A 17,590-nucleotide genomic window follows, 5' to 3' on the forward strand; every position below is an offset into this window, starting at 1 on the left:
TTCATCCAAATCAATTCTTTAGCATTTGGTCTCAACATAATTTCATTGTGTACAATCCAACTATGTTTACTTAATCCAATTGTGTTGGACTATGTGAAAACGATTTGTTGCATCAAAGTATTTCTGAAATGGGACAGGAGATTTACATTTCCTAGCATGCTTTGCATAAGATCTGGATTGGGAGAGTACATTTTTAAATTAAGTGTTATTTTAATGTATTTCTACACGAAATGAAAGAAGTAAAAGACTTGTTAGTGTTTAATGTTCTGTTATGTTATGTTGGGATTTAGAGACGTGTCTGACATGGTGGCAATTTTCAACATTGTTCTTCTCTGAACAATGTATATATTGATGAAGCAAAGACTGAAGGATTATCAGCTAACAGATTGATTGGGAATCATTCATTCTTAATCTCATTCATCCTTATAAAACTGAACAAAATATATTTATTCTATGTGAATGTATATTGTTGCTAGTTGGTAGCACTCCAGTTGAGTGGAGTGATTTGTACAGATCTAATTTAAGTGAGGTTAACTAAATTAATTTAGGTTTATGCAACACAAAACATTAAACAAGTAGAGCCTACATTATAATTTCATATTAAGGAAACTCTCATTATGTGGAACCAATGTCCATAACTGAATTATGTAAAACCATTATTTATTTTTTTCAGTGAAAGAAGAAAATTCAAATGGCTGTCTGAAGGTATTATTACACAACATCTAAACAGAAAGTTAATTAAAAACGCTAAAAAATATATACTGAGGCGAACTGTGGGACATGAATAGTATGTCCATTCACAATATCTTTGTGAAAACAAAACTTTTTCCAAGGGAAATCAAGAATTTTGCCTTCAGGCCACATTGTAAATAATCTAAAACCCCTCATAAAGTTGGTAGTAGTAAAAGTTATAGTATATAAAGGGATACAAGCTGGAGAGTGTTTTCATTATTGCATAATTCCCCTACTTCTGTGAAATAAACCATGATTTATATTAAACTAAGGCCAAAGGATGAATAAGCAAGTCACTTGTAATTTATTTAAATGACTTGTAATTAATAAAAACACATTTAGGAATTTTCAGTGACTAGTTTATAATACGAAAAAAAATACATTTTATTTGAAATCTGCATTTCTTATTAATCGTCAATCAGGCTATTAACAAACTTTTTTAAAAAACCTGGGCTCTCAGAAACGTTTATACACCCTTCACCACGGTTTACATTTATAAGCTTCTCTCATGTTAGCCATAGATTGTTAAACAAACTTCCTACTCTTGTCATTGTTGCTATGGCTATGATTGGTTGGTTATTTCTTCAGGCAATCAGCAATTGGATAGTTAAGAAGTCGCTCAAATTGCCGCACCAATCATAACAAAGAGTTGAAAAGGGCGGGACTTGTCGGAATGCGGGTAACGCCCCCAGATCGCGAGACAGACTTCCTTCGTTCTAAATCACGCCGTCTAGCCGTGGCTCTCTAAACAGGCAGCCCGTCGGGTGACGTAGGTTGTTGGGTTGTGGATTGACGTTGAGAGTCTATCAGCATGAAGCTGCTCGGCTGTTGAGTGTGTGAGGGCTACGGGCGCACTGTCGGTCGGTGAACTCAGAGTCGAAATATATATATATACATATATATATATATATATACATATATATATATATATATATACATACTTATTAGAATATAAGTATTTTACGCGCTCTCCTTATCTTCTCGCCAAAGAATCGAGGAATTGACATTTTATTTTTAAAGGTAAGCTTGAATATGCTGGGGGTTTTCCACAGTTTAAAATTGTATACAACTGGAGGCCTTATATATTTGTTCATTTCATATTTGAAATGCTTATTCTTCTATGCTGTCAGTTTTTTATTGTCTTGTTATTATTTAATATCTTGTGCCATTACTCTACGTGCATCCTTTAGTTTATTATCGCATTGTTTTCGTCTCTTTTGACTGCTTCGGTGCTGTTTTACATATGACGTTTTCATAAATTGCTTTTAGAGACTGTCCACAAGCCAAATATGCCTTTTGAGAATCCACAGTAATCAGCAGGGATTGTAGGATAAAATAATAAATCTATATGTATTTCATGAATCATCTTGTTAGTCGTATTTCACCGGGGAGAACTCAAATATTTTGAATACCACAGAATTCAAGTTAAATCTTCTCGAGGTGTTGCCTTCACAGTTTGTTGTGAAATGTGAAAGTGTCATTGGTGTGGGAACATATGGGGGGTAGTCCCGCAGAGGTCTCTGGCAGAACTGAATGTCATTACCAAAGGGGCAGAGGCGGAGTTCTGACCGTGAGTAAAATCTGTGGGAGGGAGGAGGGGCGTGGCCTCTGGCAGTGAGTGATCGGACATGTGGGAGGGAGGTGGAAAGTCTATCACTTGCAGCAGCCACAACACATTATAAGATGATTCATTTCATTGTGACAAGATTGCGATATCGCTGACGAAACACCAACCTGGCCGGCCTCTTAAACAATGAGACTAATAACCTTCCTGGAAACAAATAGATTTTAATATTAAATTCATATTAAAACTATTAATTATTAAATGAAAATAATTGTGAAGAATTAGGATTTCCAAGTCTTTTAGATACCTTGCTAAAAAAAAAAAACTCAGCCAAAACCATCCTAAGATGGCTGATTAGCTGGTTTAAGTTGGTCTCCCTGCCTGATCAGCTAAAAAGTGTTCAAAAGCCCTCTAAAACCTGCCAACTGTCCAGCCTGACCATGTTGGGGACCAGCTAAGACAGCCAACCAGCCTGATGTTTTGATTTGTTTTTTGTTTTGTTTTTGAGCAGGGTTTTCTAATTTAGGGCTAGCACTAAGCACAACACTATGCCATAAGTCCTACATGCTGTCAATGGGCATGGCCTGGAAGTTTAGTATTTTCGTACAATCGTGCTAAATCTAGGCACATGTGGTTTTGGCGAAATTGTGCTAAGCGCTAATGGGCTGGGTCAAGAGCAATTTATTCCGAGGTTCATCTGCGTCCTATTAAATAGTCCAATCCCTGTCAAGCACTAGCGATATAAACAAAATGTTTATAATGTAATTGGACTGTATGCAATGAATTAGAACAGGGATCGGCAACCTATGGCACGTGTGCCAGCATTGGCACGCGGAGGGGTAATCACTGGCATGTTAGTCACCAAGAGAGGAGTCTATTATTTTATTTATATAAATTCCTCACCTGCATTCCAATCTACATCTTGATATAATCCTTCCTCGTGATTACGCAGCGTGTTTTCATCAGTTGGGAGTGGGAAGCTAAACACTATTAAAGTGTGATGAGACTCGCGCTGCGCGTGCAAGCCGTTTGCACATCACGAGCTGGCAGCGCTTCACTTTCTGTTAATCGCACGAGTATACGCGCCCACTTTGTTTCGGTCAGACTGCGCAGATAACAGCCTGCATTCCGTGTTTCATTGGTTTCTTTTTGCTTTCAGAAAAACACGTCATGTAATTAGGAAAACATCACTATTAATCCTTCAGATTTCCATTACCGAGCTCTGTGTGATTTTGAAAAATGTATGACATAATATAAGAAATATTTAAGATTCCACACTTTTTATGATCAGTAATCAAATAAGAACATTCGTGACATTAACTGTAACTCATGTTGTACAAAAGGACAGGTTTTCTTTCATTAAAGCACTAACAAAAATGCTTTGTGAATCATCGGGTTTAGCACACATTTTTCACTAAAACTGTTATGCTGATAACATAACAAGGAAAATATTGACCAGGAAAATAAAATAAAATAAAAAATGGCACTCCATGTCAAAAAGGTTGCTGATCCCTGAATTAGAAGAATAGAAATATGGACTTGTGTTCTTTTGTACATTTACTGCATCCTTGTTGAAAGTGACACGCTTATTTTATACATATGAAAAATCATGGCTAGAATTAACAGTGATTGTATCGAACGCACTTTTATTCTACCGGTCAATTCAATTTTGAAAAATTTTATTCATATATTGAAAATATAATCCAAATAATTAAGTGGATAAAAAAATCATACCAAGTCCAAACATTTGACTCTTTCCAAATTCTTCCCCCACCCCACATTGCAGTGACTTAAAAATCACTCTACACTGGCACAAAGCTATATGCTGGCACAAAAATTGCACTTAGAATTAAGTCTCTCACGAAAATTGGAAAAGACGTTGCACACAGTACTGCAGCGGGTTATACAATCATGAAAATAGAGTCCTTTATGTTAATGTCTTGGGAGTGAGAGCAAACATTTCAGGTATTTTATGTTGGGGAATAAATAGGATCTTCTATGTTGTTAAAATTACTGTGAGTGCTAATAATACAGTGTTCCCAATACAAACCAATTGTTTGACAATGGTGACTCGACAACACTTGGGCTTTTTATATTAAATCAAGCTATGACACTTGTTCTGACTTTTCACAGAGTCATCTGAGAAGTGTCTTTGACTCCTTCACCATGATCCACATTTAAGATCCCTGCATTCCTGAGACTTCCTCTGTGTATCTGAAGACCTCTTACCAATATCCATAAACAGCATTATGGCATCCACTGAGAATAACCACCAAGGCCTTCCCAAGGACCAGGCACTTCTTAAAGTCCCAATAAAGAGGTTGATGAGAGGCAATGGCATAGACGGTACACCCATAAAGAAACGTGTGATGGCTGCTTTAAATCTTTCCTGTAAAAAAATCCCAGAAACCTCTCTCGGCTCAAACAGTGCTTGTGAGTATCAGGTCTCCAAGGCAACGAACACGATGGATCCCGATCTGGATCTCAGCCCTGGTTTGAAACACACCCTAGCACAGTTCTCTCTGAGCAGCCAGTGTTCTCTTGGCGGTCCAGCTGCATTTTCTGGTCATCATGTTCAGCATAAGTTGGCACCCCCTCAGGCCCAGGGAGGTGGGGCAGGGGGGCCCCTTCTAGTCCCTCCTGACAGCTCCACAGATCTTGGCCTCTGCAGTCTGGAGGGTGAGTCCATCTCTTGCTTCTCTGTGGGAGGTGAACTGCGACTTTGTCTGCCCCAGTTGCTGAACACCATTCTCCGGGACTTCTCCTTGCAACAGATCAACTCAGTGTGTGACCAGCTGTATTTGTACTGTTCCCGTTGTGATAACACACAGTTGCATATCCTCAAAGTTCTGGGCATCCTTCCTCCAGGGACTCCATCCTGTGGCCTCATCACGTTGACTGATGCCCAGCGCCTTTGCAACACATTGCTCCATCCAGGTGAGGATCTCTTTCATGAGTCGCACAAAGGTTATGTTGCTGGGGAGGAGAAAGAGAAAGATTCAGAGGAATCTGGAGGATTTTGGGTGGAACACCAATGTCTGGGGAAGTGTCAAGGCCTGTTTGTTCCCCAGCTTTACTCCAGTCCAGATGCACCTTGTATCCATTGCTCCCAGTGCCGAAAGCTCTTCTGCCCAGAGCGGTTTGTCATGCACTCCCACCGACAGCCAGACAAACGCACATGCCACTGGGGCTTTGACTCAGCCAAATGGGCCTGCTATCTACAGCTAGCTCACAGACACCTGGGAACAGCAGATGAAGAGAAGCTGCAGCAGACTCTGGAGAATATGAAGGAAAAATACCAGCAGGAGAAGAGGGAGCCACCTCAGGTAAGCATCTCTAACTGTGTATATTTATTAGAAAGCAGTAGTTAACTTAGAATATGAATGCAGAAAGTATTATGTCATTGCCACAATCTTCTACATGTGTTAAGATTTAACACTATATTGAGCTGTTCATCTTGTAGACTAAAAACCCGGAAGGTTTTTCGCCATGGGTTTTTTATAATGGGGTTTTTAAACTCGAAAAATAAAGCCTGTGGTCAATATTACTTGATGATAAATTGACATTTTGTTCTACAACATCTATTATACACCGTGGATGGCATCAGCGAGGATTCTGTGACAGCTAGATGAAATAGATCCCTCGTCCCTCCCAGGTTTTAACAGTTCATGGACGGGCAAGGAGTAGGTGGGAACTGGCTGAAGAGTAAACATAAACAATGATTTAAATTAACTTAAAACAACATAAAACATTAGGACACAGACACACATGCAACGCGGCACATGTGTCTCGCTCTCTCGAACCGGCATCTCCAGCTGCTCTCTCTCTCTCTCTCTCTCTCTCTCTCTCTCTCTCTCTCTCTCTCTCTCTCTCTCTCTCTCATATATATATATATATATTAGGTCTGTCGATTTAACGCGTTAATAACGTGTGATTAATTTACAAAAAATAATGCGTAAAAAAAATGTACGCATTTAATCGCAATGCTTTCCTAAGAGATTCAAGCTTGTAGTACCACCTGTTTACTCCGGAGGGCAGTAAGTGAAATTTCAGCTGTGTGAGCAACACACAGTTTATTACAGTGAACAAAACATTAACAACACTTCAGCGGACACACAACATAAACGTGCGAACCAAGGGATCTCAAGATGTGTTTAAAAATTGAGTATTAAACTATATTTAACTTGACACAGTGACCTAAACATTTTACTTTTATGACGCAACACACCCGAGACGCGACACAAGCATGTCTGACGCAGGTCGTACGGTCTTTACCTCACAAATATTGAATTACCAACAAGGTTAAAGAGGTGTCCTTTAAACTGTTACACTGTTTTTACCCAGTCAATCTTTATTTAAGAAACATGCTCCCTGAAATAGATCCACTTTGCTCCTTCTGTAATGCTGTAGATGAATCTGCCACTCACATTTTTTGGGAATGTGTCCACGCTGTAGTATTTTGGAGAAAATTTGGTTTGTGTGTACGTACCTCTATTTGAACTAGTTTTTCTTTGCTTTATAAAGACGTTTTATTTGGTTTTCACAGTTTTGATAACTTAAGTTAATATTTTCTGATTAATCTGCTTATTTTTTAATAAAGTCTTCCTAAGGAATATGATAGGTGTGGGTGAGAAACAGATCAATATTTAAGTCCAGACTTTCCAATGTAATTTTCACTTTCACATTATGAAAGTGATTTTGAAAAAAAATAAAAAATGCATATATATATATATAAATATATGTGACATTTTTTCCTAACAATTTATCACATAATTACAGTAATGAGAACACATTTTCTTTGTATTACTGTAATGAAAATATTGTTACACTGCAAGTCTTAAAAGAATAGTTCACCCCAAAATCAAAATACTCTTATATGACTTCTTTTCTTCTGTAGAACACAAATACAAATATTTTCAAGGATATACTCTATATGCTCCAAAAAGGATTCTTAAAGGTAATCCATACGACTCAAGTGGTCTTCTGAAATATTACGATTGTATTCTCCATAAAATATACTCCAGGTTTTGGCAGGGGCGTGCTGTGCATAAAAGTCCAGGCCTTCAGTGTGATTCATGCCATTAAGAAAACACTGTTTCACAATGAATAAGAGACCCTATTCCATTGGGCATCATACATTATGTCGCAGCTAACTAATAATACCAATTTACATTTTAAAAACATTTCCACGCTTGAAAGCCAGAACTTGAAACGACACTTAATGCTCACACAAGCCTAATTTTAACTGCAGCATGACTGTTTTGTGAAATGAACATCTCTCGAACAGACATCCAAAAATCATAATTTGTTCATATGAATCTGCCGAGGAGGTCTATAATACCTGGAACAATCTAATAATATTTAAATGTTGCTTGCAATAAATTTAGTTTCGTCAGGGTACACGGTTATGCTGCGTTCCATTCAAGTTGGATGTGGGATATTCCTACTTGAAATTTCTTAACATAAATGCATTCCATTCCCCGATATTCTCATTTGAGATGTCTCCTAGCAACCCAACTGATAAACAATGCTGCAGCGCTAGCATTTGTGCTTCAGGTGTACGATTATCAAAAGAGATTATAATTTACCATGTTTTATACACCTGTTTCTGCAGGCGTTTGTTAAACAAGCTTTAATACCAACACAGGTGATGACAGCCGACTCCTCAGACAGCTTGATCTTAATCTTGATCTTGAATTACATACATCACTTAAAGTGTGATTGCGTCACTCAAGGCCAGCTAGAAGGCCTTGCCCATTCATTTGCACTGTTGAGGGATTCTGTGGAAATTCTGATGGCCTGAGGGGGTGGAGCTAAAACTCACGTGCTGCATCATCTAACGAGCTTGGCTTTGGGCATGTTATTTGTGAAACAGTTGTCAGGCTTTGCTTGTAAGCATCAAGGAATACATGTATAACTCAATATGTAACACATTTTTCTTGGTAAATCTTGACATCTGCAGTCTCCTTGGCGTGTTCATGAGAGAAGCTCGATTACACTTCAGGCATGTGCAAATATTTACATATACCTTTGAAAATATCTTTGTTTGTGTTCCAGAGAAGAAAGTCGTACAAGTTTAAGAATGATCATTTTTGGGGTGAAATATGGAAAGAAATATGAAAGATTCTCAGCAGATTTCATATTTTCACTATAAGCAAGTTGTCATAAGACAGAGAGAGCCAGAGCATTGCATAAGAGGCAACATTTGTCTCGGTACTCACGTCTTTGTAAAAGTTTTGAGTGGAAAGTAAACAGTAAATCTAATGTTGGGTCAGATGAATTCAGCTCTCATGCTGCACCAGATGTTTCCCTCCAAAGGAAATGGATGAACGTGGTTCAAACTGGGTCACAAGACTCTCAAACTCCTAGAGTCTGTACAAACAGCAGGATCCATGGCAACAGTGGAGAGAAACAGAGGGGAGTGTGAGCGGGAGGGATGAAAAAAGAGAGATGAGGAAAGAATGATCAAAAAGGAAAAAAAGAGTGAAAGAGAGTAGCTGGGACATTCTGTTACATGTGCATGCTGAGTATTGCTCCCCCCTTTGCAGGCCCAGCATTAACCCTGCAGGAACTCTGTTCCAACCAATCAGAATGCAGACCTCAGGCCCCAGCCTCCCTCTTAGCCAATGAATGTTCAGAGCAGTCAGTGAATTCCCATCTCATTGTATAATGCTTAGTGAATAACTCAACAACATCCCCAGCAACCGCTGTTCTCAGAAAACCCCTCTCTCTGGATGCTGATGAGATTTTCTGTTTGACAGAAACATTTCATATGCAATATACAAGATATGTCTGTGTGAACTTGACCAAAAATAGCTTTTGTGCAAATAAGTCTGTCTGTCTGTCTGTCTTTCCTAGCACTTCTGCTTGACTCACCTTTTAATTATTGATATCTATTTTTCTATAGAGATAATACATAGATTTATATTTGTCCTCTGTAAAGTCACAATTCTTGAATATGTATGCAGACAAATATACAGAAACACCATTATATGTGCTCTTCAGTAACAAGGTTAAAGGAATATTCCAGGTTCAACACAAGTTAAGCTTGTATAATTTCAACTCGTCCCTCCTTTACTTAAAAAAAAATTATTATTTATTTTTTTTTACAGTGAGACACTTACAATGGAAGTGAATGGGGCCAATTAGTAAATGTAATACTCACTGTTTCAAAACGGCGTAAACTCTAAACGACTATAAAAATGACTTGAACAACCTTATAGCTCAAATAATACAAGTAATACATTTAAAAAGAAGAACTAATGTAAGTGATTTTATAAAATTACAATTCACATTTCTGCCTTTAAACCCTCCAAAAATTGTCCCCATTCACTTCCATTGTTAGTGCTTCACTAAGCTCGATTTGTGCTTTTTTTTTTTTTTTTTTTAAGAAAAGGAACACAAGTAAACAGTATGCCACAAATGCTGTCAACTGAGTTGACTTCTATTGAACCCAAAATATTCCTTTATGGCAAGATCAAGTCTAAATGATCTAGTTCACAGGCTGATCTGGTGTATTAGAGCTATTCCACGAGGTCACCAATTCCTGATGTCATTATTGTAGTGCATTAGGAGTGTCTGTCCTGCTTATGTTGTAAATAGCTGTGTAGATTAGAGTCCTCGTGCACTGAGCCCCACGTGACGGCCCCCAGACAGCCCACTCCTCCCCCACCCCGAGTTTGGAGTTTACGCACATGACTTCACATGTAAATGTATGGAAGCTTTTGTGTGTGTGTGTGTGTGTGTGTGTGTGTGTGTGTGTGTGTGTGTGTGTGTGTGTGTGTGTGTGTGATTTAAATAAACCTGCAATGCATGTTTTGTTTCTAGGCGACATAAACAAAACCATTCTTAACTCCAGTATATAGTTACAATCATATGCTTAGAAAGGCTCTAATTCCTTAAAAGAACTTCACATGTATCAAGTAAAGCTCTTTTACGAAGAATTGTTTCAAGAACGTGCTCCGAAACCACAGTGGTGGGACTTTTGAGTATGTGTGAATTGTTACGCTATGACCATGAAGGAAATTTTTGTCTCTGCAACGTGTGGGTGTGTGGTTTGTTTTTATAGGTTCACACTGCTACTGGCGCAGCATGTGTGGCGTGCGAGCTGGCTGTTGAGGCTTTATGATGGGTCAGATGGCTGATTTACATTAAAGCAGCTTACCTTACTGACTGCTGATAGAAGACGCATCCTTATTTGCTGCATTCAAATGCAGGTTCTTGTCTGTATTAGGGAGTGAAACACAGTCTAGACATTCAGGCCTATTAAAACATGTCAGAATGAGAGTGTGTTAATCCAGGATCAGCATTCAATACATTCACAAGGATAGAAAAGTCTATTTGAGTTTAAGTCTAACTTATTGATTGAATGAATCATGAGAGCTAACTTTGTCTTTGCACACTCAGGAGGCTGTCTAGCATGTGAAGGGATTAGATTTATGTTCTCAAAGTGAGAAACCGATAAAGAGTAATCTGCATTAACACATAATGGGTTAATCAATCACGCTTTGTTTGAAAAACTGGGCTAACAAGTTCTTTTAATCTGTCTCTTGCAGGGAGAATCATCACCTGATTTTGTATTTGACTCCCATTTAATTGCCAGTCTGAAGGAGGACCCCAATCATGATGACTTGATGTGGCAAAGGTTCTTTTCTTTCACAATAATCTCTTAAAAAGTAACTTGTTTGAATCTCACAAAGAACACATTTGGTTCATATTTCACCCCACCAAAGAAATAAATAAATGTAATACAATAGTAATAAAATTATTATTATTATTGATAATACAGTTGAAGTCAGAAGTTTGCATATTTTCTTTCCTTTTATTTCTTTCATCACATTCCCAGTGGATCAGAATTTACATACACTTTGTTAGTATTTAGTAGCATTGCCTTTAAATTGTTGAACTTGAGTCAAATGGTTTGGGTAACCTTCCACAAGCATCTCACAATAAGTTGCTGTATTTGTGTCTCATTCTTCCCGACAGAACTGGAGTAACTGAGTCAGGTTTGTAGGCCTCTTTGCTCGCACAAGCCTTTTCAGTTCTGCCCATGAATTTTCTATGGGATTGAGGTCAGGGCTTTGTGATGGCCACTCCAATGCCTTGACTTTGTTGTCCTTAAGCCATTTTGCCACAACTTTCGAGGCATGCTTGGGGTCATTATCCATTTGGAAGACCCATTTGTGACTGATTCCTGGCTGATGTCTTGAGATGTTGCTTCAATATATCACATTGCATAGTCCTGGTTGTTCCAAACTTCTTCCATTTAAGAATTATGGAGGCCAATGTGCTCTTGGAAACCTACAATGCTGCCGAATCTTTAATAATTTTTAGCCTTCCCCAGATCTGTGCCTCGACACAATCCTGTCTCTGAGCTCTGCAGGCAGTTCCTTTGACCTCATGGCTTGGTTTTTGCTCTGATATGCATTTTCAGCTGTGAGACCTTATATAGACAGGTGTGTCCCTTTCCATATCATGTCCAGTAAATTGAATTTGCCACAGGTGTACTCCAGTCAAAGTGCAGAAACATCTCAAAGACGATCTAGTGAAATAAGATGCACCTGAGCTAAATTCCAAGTCATAGCAAAGGATCTGAATACTTATGTCAATGTGATATTTCAGTTTTGTATTTTTTTATAAATTTGCAAAGTTATCAAAAATCTGTTTTTTTGCTTTGTCATTATGGGGTATAGCGTGTAGATTGATGTGATTTAATTTTTTTTAAGCATTTTAGCATAAAGCTGCTCCAAAACAAAATGTGAAAAAAAAAATGAAGGGATCTGCATGCTCTCTGAATGCACTGCATTAAATATATACATATACAGATATAGTACTGTGCAAAAGTTTTAGGCACTTGGGAAAAATGTTGCATAGTGAGGATTACTTCAAAAATAATGCCATAAATAGTTTTAATTTATCAATTAACGTCATACAATGTCCAGTAAACAAAAAAACGTGAACGTGCCTTAGGCATGCTGCATGGAGGCATGAGGACTGCAGATGTGGCCAGGGCAATAAATTGCAATGGCTGTAGTGTGAGATGCCTAAAACAGTGCTACAGTGAGACAGGAAGGACAGCTGATCATCCTCACAGAGGCAGACCACCTGTAACAACGCCTGCACAGGATCAGTACATCTGAATATCACACCTGCTGGACAGGTACAGGATGGCAACAACTGCCTGAGTTACACCAGGAACACACAATCCCTCCATCAGTGCTCAGACTGTCCACAATAGGCTGAGAGAGGCTGGACTGAGGGCTTGTAGGCCTGTTGTAAGGCAGGTCCTTACCAGACATCACTGGCAACAATGTCACCTATGGGCACAATCCCACCTTCAGACAGGAGACAGGACTGGCAAAAAAGTGCTTGCGTTTATCGTCGAAGGAATGAGAGTTACACCAAGCCCTGTACTCTGGAGCGGGATCGATTTGGAGGTGGAGGGTCCATTGTGGTCTGGGGCGGTGTGTCACTACATCGTCAGACTGAGATTATTGTCATTGCAGGCAATCTCAATGATGTGCGTTACAGGGAAAACATCCTCCTCCCTCATGTGCTACCCTTCCTGCAGGCTCATCCTGACATGACCCTCAAGCATGACAATGCCACCAGCCATACTGCTCTTTCTGTGTGTGATTTCCTGCAACACAGGAATGTCAGAGCCCGGATCTCAATCCCATTGAGCACGTCTGGGACCTGTTGGATCAGAGTGTGAGGGCTAGGTCCATTACCCCCAGAAATGTCCGGGAACTTGCAAGTGCTTTGGTGGAAGAGTGGGGTAACATCTCACAGCAAGAACTGGCAAATCTGGTGCAGTCCATGAGGAGTACTTAATGCAGCAGGTGGCCACATCAGATACTGACCGTTACATTTGATTTTGACCCCCCCACTATTATTGTATTTGTTTTAGTATTTTTTTTACATTGCAGTGATGTAATTGAAATTTACATATAAAATGGTAAAAAAAAAAAATTACATATACAAATTGGTCCTAAAGTAAGCCTCCTGTCTTTATACCGATATCATTTATTTATTTCCTTTGGTTTTGGGGCGCAATTTGTCCCACAGGCTTAATTATTGCCCTTTTAAATATCTTGTGGCTTTATTGGAGTTACACATTCAGATCTATATGTTTATAATATTAATCCTATTTGCTATTAGTTTAAAATTTGTATGCAATTGTAAGAACATTTTAAACAAAACATAACAATTCTCAATTATGCACTTAAGTAATTCCTCCTCTAGTAGCAGTTGTAGTAAACAAAAGTAACTTCCATTATTTTCCTTTTCCCCAGTTGGTACCAGTGCATGCCTGACAAGCTGGCAGGTAACCGCTTGGCACAACACCCTGGGTGTGTGCCTGAAAAGGAAATGGGGTCTCCAAGAATAGAGACACTGGGCGGTCCAGACAAACATGGAGAATCTCAGGGTAACAAGAGACAGGATGTAGACAACTCTTACCCTAAGACGCCCATCTTTTCAGGTTTGTTGGTTTGCATCCACCATCAGTGACATTGCACAGATGAATGTACAGTACATGTTCCTTAATGAAAGATCCCTTTACTGAATAATACAGGGCAGAAAATGGCCTGTAACACAAATGGCCATTCAGATGATGTCAGTTCAGATTGTAATTGGTCTGTTGGTGTTAATGCAGAACACGATCAGGACGGCATGGTGATGGAACTCCTTCAGATGTACAGTACTCAACATGAGAAACTTCAGTCAACGCTATGCAGACAGAAACAGCTTGAAAAGGTTTTTACCCCAACAAGCCTGTGTTTAAAACCTAGTGAACTGCCTGCCTTAAAATGTAGCTGCCTACACTGGCAGTAGGCAGTAAGGCAGATCATAGGTTTTGGAACAAAGCTATAGTGTCTGTATTAACATCTCCTTTTCCATTTTCAGTATGTGCTTTTAAGAGAGTTTCTGATGTCTCTTTTTGCCTCTTTTCTCCGTTACTAAAAAAACAGGAGCTGCAGGCTCTGCATCAAGGAGAAGCCATAGACCAGAGAACGGAGATGGTGCAGACTGAGCATGCTCAGAGGCTGGGAGAGGTCCAGCAGGAACAGAGAAAGCTGAAGTCTCGACTCAACCAGCTGAGGCAGCAAGGCTGCAGATGCAAAGAGCTGGGTACTGAGCAACACCAAGAAACCATCTATGCCAAACAGGTATCAACCAATCATGCACACCAAAATCTGACATTTGAAGCTAGCATCCATCTGTCCTGATAAAATAAATATATTTCCAGTCCAAGTTCCATGGATTATCATCCTCTTTGTACTATTTAATATTTTATTTTTTTAAAAGAGATATTAGGATGGTCACCATCTGTTTTGGGTTAAGTTATTTAAGTGCTTCAGCTTCACTGTAGCTGACCAATTACCTCATGCACATTTGTAGTTATCAGAACTGCGTCAGAGACTGGACCGCGCTGAGGAAGACCGCGAGGAGCTGCAGGAGGAGCTACGCAGGGAGAGGGATGCCAGATATAGGCTGGAGCGTACTATCTCTGAGCTCAAACAACAGATGAGGGAGCCCGCCCCCCATGCTTCAGTGGACAGTCTCATGTCTTCAGCCTCTAGTGACACATTTATGTCCCTGACGCCTTAAGAGTGATCTACGGATCAGTCTCCAATGTGCAACCTGAATTCTGTGCTTATCTGAAATTTTCAGAATTCCTGAAGTCTGTGATCAAGAGTTTGTTGGAATGGTGTCGTTGTTATTGCAGTTCTATGGACAAATTAAGGGGCTGTTGTGAGTAACTGGTTTTATTCTGTGAATTAATTGAAAAAGAATAACTCTCGGGTGGAATTTCTGAGACACGTGAATATGGATTGTTGGAGTTTTGATACAAATGTAGTGGACATTATGCAAATGACTAATCCTGCTAGCGTACAATCAACACTATTTTGGTCTATCAGTGCAAAGACAACTGATGATTTTATGAAAATCTAACATTTTTATTTAATCACAAATGATATATTGTTTTTAAAGGTATTTGTTGTTTATGGATAAATGTTATGTGAATAATCTCATGTCAAATAACACATATTTAACATTCTTTTTGTCAAATACATTTATATTTTATGGAGACTATGCTCAGTAAGAATGTACAAAATATATGCATGTGTACTTAAAAATGTTTTACATATACAGTATATATATATATATATGTGTGTGTGTGTGTGTGTGTGTATGTATATGTTTACACTGTGGTATACCTTTAAATGTTCAAATACTGTATATAACAGAAAATGTTTTCTGAGACATTTCCAGTGAATTTTACCTCCTTTAATGACCACCAAAATTGTTTCTCTCATTTCTAAATTATCAAAACATTTAAACTTTAAAGGTAATTAATATCAAGAAATGGTCTTATCCCTGTACTTTACATTCTATAAAACATCTAGACAAACCAGGTCTACTTGTTTCACTTTTAATTGAATAAATCACCGTTCCTGTGGGTCAGAAGTTTACATAAGTGAACTGTGCCTTTAAGCAGCTTGGAAAATTCCAGAAAATGATGTTAAGCCTTTAGGCAATTAGCTTCTAATAGTTTGGAGGTGTACCTGTGGATGTATTTTAAGGCCTAACCTCAAACTACATGCCTCTTTGCTTGACATCATGGGGAAATCTAAAGAAATCGTGGACCTGCATAAGTCTGGTTCATCCTTGTGAGCAATTTCCAAACACCTGAAGGACCCATGTTCACCTGTACAAACATTAGTACACATGTATAAACACCATGGGACCACACAGCCATCATACCGCTCAGGAAGGATACGCATATGGAGGGACTGGTGCACTTTACAAAATAGATGACATCATGAGGGAGGAAAATGATGTGGGTATATTGAAGCAACATCTCAAGACATCAGCCAGGAAGATAAAGCTCTGTAGGAAATGGGTCTTCCAAATGGACAATGACTCCAAGCATACCTCCAAAGTTGTGGCAAAATGGCTTAAGGACAACAAAGTCAAGGTATTGGAGTGGCCATCACAAAGCCCTGACCTCAATCTGACAGTACATTTGTGAGCAGAACTGATAAAGTGTGTGCGAGCAAGGAGGACTACAAACCTGACTCAGTTACTCCAGTTCTGTCTGGAGGAATGGGCCAAAATTCCAGCAACTTATTGTGAGAAGCTTGTGGAAGGCTACTCAAATAATTTTGACACAAGTTCAACAATTTAAAGGCAATGCTACCAAATATTTACAAAGTGTATGTAAACTTCTGATCCACTGGGAATGTGATGAAAGAAATAAAAGCTGAAATAAATAATTCCCTCTTCTATTATTATGACATTCACATTATCATTAAAATTAATTAGTGATTCTAACTGACCCAAGACAGCAAAAGTTTTCTATGATTAAATGTCAGGAATTGTGAAAAACTAAGTATAATGTATTTTGCTAAGATGTATGTAAACTTCTGACTTCAACTGTAATATATATATATATATATATATATATATATATATATATATATATATATATATATATATATATATATATATATACACACATACACACACACACAAATGCATAATCCAAGTTGTGTATTTGCAGCTTGGTTATTGTGTAGAGGAATGGAGTAGTCAGTTGATATTGATAAATACCTCTGTGCTGCTTTGACGTTTCTTCTAATGCTTTTCTTTATTTCTTTATTTCTTTTTCAAGATGACTAAAAGATGCACGTGACATTTAGGAAATAAACATATAAATTATACATATATATGAAAATACAGATAGGCTTAGTATTATTCCCTAACCTTTAAGCCAAACATGTTTATTTCACAACAATATTCTCACATATTTCACATAGAGGGTTTAGGGATTCAAAAAGGGGGTGCTCACACTGTGGATTGTGTAGGTCCTAATGTACCAGTATAGTGATGGGAACACTATGAAAAGGCACTATCCTCCCGATGAGACGTTAAACCAATGTCCTGACTCTGTGTGGTCATTAAATATCCCAGGGCATTTCTCGAAAAGAGCAGGGATGTAACCCCAGTGTTCTGGCCAAATTCCCCCATTGGTCCTTATCAATCATGACTTCCTAATAATCCCCATCCATTAACTGGCTCTATAAATCTTCTCACTAGCTGGTGTGTTGAAAGCATACTGGCGCAATATGGCTGCCATCGCATCATCCACGTGGGTGCTACACACTGGTGGTAGTTGAGGAGAGTCCCCTGTTCACTGTGTAAAGCGCTATATAAATGTAACGTTCATTCATTCATATTTTTTTAATTATCATCTTTGCAAGTGCCATCTTAAGGGATAGAATGTAA

General features: G+C 38.6%; 1 protein-coding gene across 1 annotated transcript; it reads left to right on the forward strand.

Moving 5' to 3' along the window:
* The first annotated feature begins 1,635 nt into the window (after nucleotides 1-1,635).
* On the forward strand, nucleotides 1,636-16,774 carry LOC127634534 (ski-like protein). Its single transcript, XM_052114138.1, has 7 exons — nucleotides 1,636-1,752; nucleotides 4,430-5,622; nucleotides 10,852-10,940; nucleotides 13,591-13,778; nucleotides 13,953-14,053; nucleotides 14,269-14,466; nucleotides 14,699-16,774. Exons 2-7 carry the CDS (start codon nucleotides 4,546-4,548, stop codon nucleotides 14,906-14,908), a joined length of 1,863 nt encoding a protein of 620 aa, XP_051970098.1. The 5' UTR covers nucleotides 1,636-1,752; nucleotides 4,430-4,545; the 3' UTR covers nucleotides 14,909-16,774.
* The last annotated feature ends 816 nt before the right edge of the window (nucleotides 16,775-17,590 follow it).

Source organism: Xyrauchen texanus, chromosome 41 (genome assembly GCF_025860055.1).
Source record: "Xyrauchen texanus isolate HMW12.3.18 chromosome 41, RBS_HiC_50CHRs, whole genome shotgun sequence".
Classification (NCBI taxonomy): domain Eukaryota; kingdom Metazoa; phylum Chordata; class Actinopteri; order Cypriniformes; family Catostomidae; genus Xyrauchen; species Xyrauchen texanus.

Bases quoted from the DNA above. Each gene is read 5' to 3' on its own strand.
- LOC127634534 (XM_052114138.1), top strand. From the start codon at position 4,546: ATGGCATCCACTGAGAATAACCACCAAGGCCTTCCCAAGGACCAGGCA. The intron at 10,941-13,590 runs GTTCTTTTCTTT...CCTTTTCCCCAG, and splicing joins GATGACTTGATGTGGCAAAG to TTGGTACCAGTGCATGCCTG. The intron at 14,054-14,268 runs GTTTTTACCCCA...CTAAAAAAACAG, and splicing joins GACAGAAACAGCTTGAAAAG to GAGCTGCAGGCTCTGCATCA.